This window comes from Sinocyclocheilus anshuiensis, unplaced genomic scaffold (genome assembly GCF_001515605.1).
Source record: "Sinocyclocheilus anshuiensis isolate Anshui unplaced genomic scaffold, SAMN03320099.WGS_v1.1 scaffold278, whole genome shotgun sequence".
Lineage (NCBI taxonomy): Eukaryota > Metazoa > Chordata > Actinopteri > Cypriniformes > Cyprinidae > Sinocyclocheilus > Sinocyclocheilus anshuiensis.
In genome coordinates, this window is record NW_015546072.1 from 502394 (window position 1) to 511108 (window position 8715).

At 38.0% G+C, this 8715-nt stretch overlaps 1 protein-coding gene across 1 annotated transcript in view; it reads right to left on the reverse strand.

The window, feature by feature from the left end:
• Nucleotides 1-6179, reverse strand: part of LOC107699711 (protein FAM172A-like) — a 60668-nt gene extending 54489 nt beyond the window's left edge. The window contains exon 1 of the mRNA XM_016501046.1: nt 6068-6179. Coding sequence (XP_016356532.1) covers nt 6068-6136 — 69 coding nt within the window. The 5' untranslated portion in view covers nt 6137-6179. The remainder of the gene's footprint in view (nt 1-6067) is intronic.
• Nucleotides 6180-8715: the final 2536 nt, after the last annotated feature.

Here is an 8715-nt window from a genome sequence, read left to right on the forward strand (position 1 = left end):
GTACATTAATGAGGAAAAAAAATTAACAAATGATTTTAGCAAATGGCTGCAATATAACAAAGAGTGAAAAATTGAAGGGGGTCTGAATACTTTCCGTACCCACTGTATATATATATATATATATATATACACACACATGTATACATACATGCAACAACAATAACAATAAAAATAAAACAACAAACAATATCATATATATATATTTTTTTTTGCAAGCTCAATTACTGCTGCAATACATAGCCATCCCTTTCCTTGGCACTGAAAGTCAGGGGGAAAAAGCCCTGTGCCATGGCTCTGGAGTTCTCCTCTCACTTCTCTTGTCTTTATTCTCCTCTCTTAATCCTGTCAATCGCCTGCGTGCCTGGGTTGGGGGAGAAGACAACTGCCATTAGAATGAACAGGCATGCATTGTGTATTTTTAGAATTCCTGATGCCCTAGTTGTGCACCATGGAGCCGGGCCAATGAGAGGAGCGCTCCCTGACTGCTGCATCAAGTGTCTTATTGTACAATCTTAATTCATGCCGTCTGGAGAAAGATGTCAGCTGGGCTGGAAGCAAGGGCAGGAATTTCAAAGACCGGAGTCCCAGCCAGAGTGAGTGGCAAAGAGGCGGGGGGTGGGAAGAGGCTTCAACAGATTTGTCAGAGCTGGCTTATGCACCAGGATGAGTTTTAGATGAAACAGAAGGCCAAGGCCACTATGTAAGACGATGACATAGCTTTAAAAGAACAGATAAAAAAAAAGAATGGCGGAAGGATTTTTTGGGGTAGAGGAGCTGGGTTGAGCTTTTGGAAGTGTTCCAATCTTTTTGTGAAATCTGATGGCTTGTGGTTGCCTTGAATAGCATAAAAATGACAATGTAATCCAACTACATTCTCAAAATATGTCCCTTTAGCTAATAAAGCATTTAATAGAAGTGCCTGATAATACAAGTAAAAACCAAGAATTAAATAGACAAATTGGAAATGAACAAATACATATGAAGGTCTGGGAACCATGGCTGCTTTGAATGGCCATGGACTGCCCAAGAGCCCATATGATTGACAGGTTAAGCAATCAATCATGTTTTATTTTGTGCTGACTCATGTTTAGGGGTGAGGAAATGTCCTCACAATAACAGACCAGTGTGTAAAACGCTTAGACGCATTTTAAAGAGACTATGCCGTGAACTTTACATACTTTTGAAAATCCAGTGTTTAGCTGATCCTGATAAGCGCTCATTGTCACAGCTGTAAACACGACAGCTTTCTTCTTCCATGAGGTTTTGGCGTAATGGAATCTTTGTTTCCAGGTGGAACCTTAAAGAATGCGACACACACGTCTCCCGAAAATTCAGTAGAATTCAACTAAATCAGATGATGACTTCAAAACTCCTGTTTCTAGTTTTTTTGTGTCATATAAATCAGACGTTCAGCCAAAGGTCCGCGGGCATGACTTCTGAGGCTGAGACTACAATCATAAATACACTGATTTATGATGCAAATAGTTTTACTGTTTACTGCACTGTTATTGTTTTAGTTACTTACCAAATCTTAAATATCCCACATTCACAAAAAATAGCTTACATCTGTGTTGTAAAATAAGGTGGATAAAGAGAAAAGAATCAAGAACAGAATTAGGGATGGGTCAGGATCCAGTGGATCTGGATTTTTGGTTTAGCTTAAACGAATAGTTCAATCAAAAACAAAATTCTCTCATCATTTATTCACCCTCATATCATTCCAAACCTGTATGACTTTTCTTCTGTGGAACAATGTAGAAGTTACTTTGAAAAATGCAATTATCCTTTATATTAATGCTGTTGTTTTGGACACCACTGACATTCAGTGTATGGTCTAAAACGGTTTTAAAAATTCTTCAAAATATTGATGATGACAGAATTTTCATTTCAGAGTGAGCTAATTCTTTAGATATTTTAGTCAACGTGCTGTACAAGCAATGAATTTAGAGATTTTAGTTTTTCCAACTTCTTGGATTTTAGTATGCAGCCAATATGTTCAGATAACCCAACGATTAGTCCATCATAAAAAATATCTAGTTTTTCACATTCTTGCACAGAATATAGCTATACCTTGTGTTTAAATATGATGTCTCAACACACATCTGAACTAAATAAATTTATCTGTCAGAGTTTTTGAATGCTCTGCAACACTTTCAAATCCCATCCCAGCTGAAGCCACACAAAATGAAAATGACAAACGGACACAAATGTGTGATAATCGTCTACGGTGAGGCCCATCAGAATTAATCAGGGCCATATGGTTGTGGTATTCCCGGCTCTTCTGGGCAGGGAGATGGGGTACTGGAGCATGGTGGGACTCTAAGCGGACTCCTAATGGCCCAGTTAGAGAAGGTAAACGGAAGACAGGTGTTGGATCCCACTGAGAGTGCTCTCTCTCCTACCTGCACTTATTAAGCATCTCTGCGTCTGGCCTCCTATCCTTTAGCTGCCCTTTAACATGCCGCATTCTGCTCAGTCAGTCCCAGTTGCACTGTGGTGCATCACACCTCAGCCACTGTATTCTACAAGACAGACGAGTGTCTTGGGCAACAAGCTGCCACGTGCCCAAATTGCTCAGAAGTACTCTATAAAAAGGAAATGTAAAAATGCCTCATTAGGCCCATATATTCACCAAAGCAATATATGTAGGATGCTTAATATGGGAAATGAACTATGCTATCTTTGCTTCTGACACATAATCACATTACAAAGTAAAGCTATCTGGGATATAGTTTTAGAAGGCTGTACACAGACATCAGACACAAACCTCAAGAACAGCAACAAGCAACAAATGTAAAACGTAATAAGTAATAGTTCACCCAAAAATATATAGTATACCTAATGTGATGTGCTCTGTGTATGTGTATATGAGAATATAAACCTAAATTAAATATTTTCATCATCAAAAAAACACTAGTATCTCTTCACAAGACCACTCAATTTATATGGATTCAATTTACAGTGCCTTTATGACTTTTCAGATCTTCTAAGCTTTGTTTCACTGGACTTTCAATGGAGGGACAGAAACCTCTTCAGGTTTTATTAGAAATACCTTCATTTGTGTTTTGAAGAAGTTTGGAATGACATAGGGTGAGTAAATGATGACAGAATTTTCATTTTTGGGCAAAATAACCCTTCAACATCACAAAACAACAAATAACTAACAACACTGACCAAAAAAAAAAAAAAAAAAAAAACCCAGCAAACCAATAATCCTAAACCAGTAACTGCGTAATTTATTCATGCTGCAGTGCATGCTGGTAACTCACAAACCCTTACAATTTCAGCAATGCTGAGTAATTTCAAAGTCTTTGTTCAGAAAACTGTTTGACTAGTTAAGACAACATTTGGGGAAATTCTGATCTAACACGGGATTTTATCTAGCTTCCAATAATTCACGTTTCTTAAGATTTGTGACTCAAAAAGGTCCCGTAAAATGCAATATATGTAGTTGCTGTTTTTTTCTGCCTTTTTTTTTTTTTGAGTGTCTGCTGTTTTGCTGCTGTGTAAGGTCTACTTCTCTCTCAACTAGTACTAGTATGTTGTGTTTATATTTTTAGCTTTTTTGTCATTTATCTTTCCATCACTGCAGCTTTCCAGCCACTTGCAGGTATTCTCATGGACAACGGATATTTCTCTACTCTATTTCTCTCTTCTCTCTCTATGTCCTAGGAGATTTTCTCTCACCATTTCTTCCCCTTCAGTATATACCACTGCTTCCCGAGGGACTCTTATCCTCCTTCAGGTTGCTCTGTTTATGTCTGTCTTCCCCGTGTCTTCCCTTCCCCCTCTCTCTCCCTCATATGCCCTTAGTCTGACCCATTATCGCCACATCACCTGTCCTACTGCGCTCTCGTCCTGAAAATCCCTCCAATTCTCAACTCTCATCCCTCCATCTCCACCTCCCTCAGGAGGAGAAGGGGAATTACCACCCCCTGCACGAAAGAGCTCACGATTGTGCAAGGAACGGAGCATCACCTCCCACAAACCCCTACAGAGATGCCTGCCTGGCCAGAAACAGTGATCTCAAACCTGAATAATGTCCAAATCATGATTGCTATGGACGTTACTATGGAAGGAGATGGGGTCCTGACCCTGATTAAAGACAGGTCTACGGTGGAGACACAGGCAGTGGGAAATCTGAACGTCTTTACACACAACCCTGGTCCCAATTCCTACAGGAGTAAAAAGGATTAGGGGTTAACGGGTGACACGAAAGGACTGAAAGTGACTTTAACATTCCTGAAGTGAGAGTCCACCCTCTGGCTTCAATTATTGGGATGAATTAGATCTGAAAATCAATTAAATAAAATGCCCGACCTCATCTGTGTTAATCAGGCCCCCTGACAAATTAATATTTTGGTGTCCTCAATGTTTGGCAGCACTTGCGAGTGTGTGAGAATGTACAAAGCCTTTTCTTCTGCCATTAATAATAGTCTGTGCAAGCAAGCCACTTTAACTGGATAGTTCACCCAAAAAAAAAAAAATACTATCATCATTTACTTATCTTCATGTCGGCTCAAACCTCTATGATTTTCTTCTGTGGAACACAAAATAAGACATTTTGCAATTTTTTAAATATTTCTTGTCCATACAGTCAAGGTCAGCATTGTTTTGGACCCCACTGACTTTTATTGCATAGACAAAAACATTTTTCAGAATATATTTTTTGTGTTCCACAAAATAAATAAAGTCATACAGGTTTAGAAAGACATGGGGGCGAATAAACACATTTTTATTTTTGGGTGAACTATAATTTAAGGCCTGAACACAGAAAGACTGAAATCTCATTTACAACACATTTCAATAAAACATTTTGTTCACACTTTATTTTGAAGTCTATAAACAAACCATTAACTACTACTTTTGCTTCAATAAACTCCTAATTTGCTTCTTATTAATAGTTAGAAAGGTAGTTGTTAAGTTTATGTATTGGGTAGGATTAGGGATGCAGGATATGGTCATGCAGAATATGTGCTTTATAAGTACTAATAACCAGCCAATATGTTAATAATAGGCATGCTAATAAGCAACTAGTTAATAGTGAGAATTGTTCCCTATACTGAAGTGTTACCAACATTTTGACAACATCTGACAATTGTATCTTAAATTGTGCTTCTTTATCTTAAAATCACACTGAACAGCTGTATTTTTTAGGCTCTTTTAACTTAAAGGCAGGACTTCTATTACTACAGCTGTCATATCAAGCATTACACATATTCTCACATTTATTATTCTGCGAGTGCTCTGTCTCCTCCTTATGTCTCTAGTGTAAGTCACACCACCGGAACGTATAAGAAAGAACAAACCGACGACAACGTGTTCCTATTTTTGATGGACTTATTATTCAGGGCAAAAAAATCACACATATAAATCCCCTAATATTCCAATTACACCAAATTGACACTTTTGCACTCATCAGAGAGAGAAAGAAAGAAAGAAAGAAAGAAAGAAAGAAAGAACACATAACTTGACAGGATGAAAGAGAAGAAAGAGCCCATGATCCGAACAGACCAAAAAAAAAATAAATAATCACCAAGGCAAACAAAAGGCAAGCAAACATCTGACGGAGCAAAGCAGATCAGCAAAGACAAAGGAATGAAAGACATTTTTTTCTGGTGGGCTGGGTGGTCCGGTGTTGACGGAGAAAGCGGGTGAGAGGCAAGGGTGCGTGTTTGCGCTTGGCATTTGCATGGCTGGCTCCCCTGTAGCCCTGGCTTGGGATCCACTCTCTCATATTTATGTGCATATTGAGTGTTCCCAGGTGTTGTCTCTGGACTCGAGGTCATCGCTGAAAGGGCAGCAACTAAATAAAACTGACATACTAACAGAGCATCTGCCTGCGTGTGGCGGCGTTTGGCTTTGATTTCTTATTGACATCTGCCCAAACAGACAAACAAGAGTGTGGGATGAAAAACAAACTATTGGCTTTCCGTGACTCCTGCTTCTGGAGTGTATTTGCTCGCTGAATGAAATGCCAGGCTGTTTGAGCTGAGCTGTGTGGCCGATATTGATGCTGTGATTGAGAACATAAAGGTTTTGGCACGATGTTGATGGAAGATTGTACCTCTCTGAGCCAGTCCCGAATGGACTTGTTGGCCTCCTGGTGCCAGACGTTATGGACAGAGTCAGTCATGGCCACCGCACGGACATGATTCTTCACTTCTGCTTCTCGCTGAATCATCTGAGTGGGAGAGAGGTACGTTAGCAAATAGCATATGATATCATTGTTTCAAATTTACGGTGCTTTTCAGTTTACTCTTTACTAATGGAAATGCATCTTTTAGAGCATAATGTACTGTTGGATTCATCATTCAATAACCACGGTAATTATCAAAACACCATCATGCATTTTCTGAACATGAAAACTGCTTCTGCAAGTGAAAAATATATGAAGAGGTGCTGCTTTTCATCCTTGTATTTTAGATTGTGTGCAATCCAAAGGAGTCAGCCTGTCACGCTAACTATTCCATTCAAGATAAACGGCTAGAGAAAAAGGGCCGGTCTGACAACAATAGGTTAACAATCACTTTACGTGATCCATTTTACAGGAGCTACACCTGGCCTGGTGCTACATCAAAGTGTCCATAGTCATTTTAATACATTCCCCAAGCCCATTTAAATTAGAGGGACTGTATAGAGATAAATGGAATCTATTAAGGCACTAAGGACTAATACATCACACCGCTGATAAGCTTTTCTCAGGAGCATCCTCTTAAAGAAAAGGGGAAGAAGCACATGGCGGCTCACACGCGTGCTCTCACACACACACTCACACACACACACACACACACACACACACACACACACACACACACACACACACACACACAAGACGTTATGGACAGAGTCAGTCATGGCCACCGCACGGACATGATTCTTCACTTCTGCTTCTCGCTGAATCATCTGAGTGGGAGAGAGGTACGTTAGCAAATAGCATATGATATCACTGTTTCAAATTTACGGTGCTTTTCAGTTTACTCTTTACTAATGGAAATGCATCTTTTAGAGCATAATGTACTGTTGGATTCATCATTCAATAACCACGGTAATTATCAAAACACCATCATGCATTTTCTGAACATGAAAACTGCTTCTGCAAGTGAAAAATATATGAAGAGGTGCTGCTTTTCATCCTTGTATTTTAGATTGTGTGCAATCCAAAGGAGTCAGCCTGTCACGCTAACTATTCCATTCAAGATAAACGGCTAGAGAAAAAGGGCCGGTCTGACAACAATAGGTTAACAATCACTTTATGTGATCCATTTTACAGGAGCTACACCTGGCCTGGTGCTACATCAAAGTGTCCATAGTCATTTTAATACATTCCCCAAGCCCATTTAAATTAGAGGGACTGTATAGAGATAAATGGAATCTATTAAGGCACTAAGGACTAATACATCACACCGCTGATAAGCTTTTCTCAGGAGCATCCTCTTAAAGAAAAGGGGAAGAAGCACATGGCGGCTCACACGCGTGCTCTCACACACACACTCACACACACACACACACACACACACACACACACACACACTGTGGCCTCACTGAATGTCCTTGCATAACTAAAACATTAACGGGGACAAAAGAAAGGCCTAGATGGAGAACAAACACACACACACATGCATGCAAATATATTCAAAAGCCATAGTGACTGAAACATGGCTAAAATGTCTTTCTGTTTCATTGATACCCAGGAGGCCAGCAAATTCAACCTTTTAAAAACTACTAAAGTCAGTAAAGACAGCATTCAGACTTTAGAAAGGTAACTAAATATCTTCCAGATATACATGGTTTAAAAAGCACTTGAAATAAAAAGAACCAAACAGAGATTGTGACTTTCTAGCAATTCTTGGTACACTGGTATCATATGACTGCAAAAGCATTAGAAGCATTAGGTGTTTTATTTATTTATTTTTTATATTTGAAACTATATATGCTATTGAAACTACTATGAAACACAAAATGTAATATTAAAAGTAGCTGTACAAGAAGAGAATTTCACTATGTTCTACAGTAAATAATATTCCTTTTTCTAATTTTTTTTTTCACTTTGTATTTTTTTTATATAAATCTCTGAAGTTAAGCCATTCAAATCTGTTACAGAATACATTTTCTATAGATGTATTATTATTATTATTATCATCATCATTAAATGTATCTTTTTTGGCGTATTTAAAGTTTACTGATATAAAAAACACATAAGGTTTAAAAACAAATTGTAATAAGTTTCAGTTTTAATAATAAGTTTAAGTTTAAGTAATACATTACGTTTTGATATATTTACGGTAGGAAATTTACAAAATATCTTTATGGAACATGATCTTTGCTTAATATCCTAATGATTTTTGGCATAAAAGAAAAACAGATCATTTTGACCCATACAATGTATTGTTGGCTATTGCTACAAATATACCCATGCTACCCTTGACTGGTTTTGTGATCCAGGGTCACATATTATCTACAAAAATATTAAGCTGCACAACTGTTTTTGACTGATTATAAATAGGAAATATTTTGTGATCACCAAATCAACATGAAGGATCACGTGACAATGAAGACTGAAGTAATGGCTCTGCCTTCAAAGGGACTAAATGAATATTAAAAAAGAAAACATTTATTATAAATTATAATAATATTTCACAATATTACTGTTAGTCGTACTGTATGTTTGATTAAATAAATGCAGGCTTGGTGTGAATTAGAGACTTCTTTCAA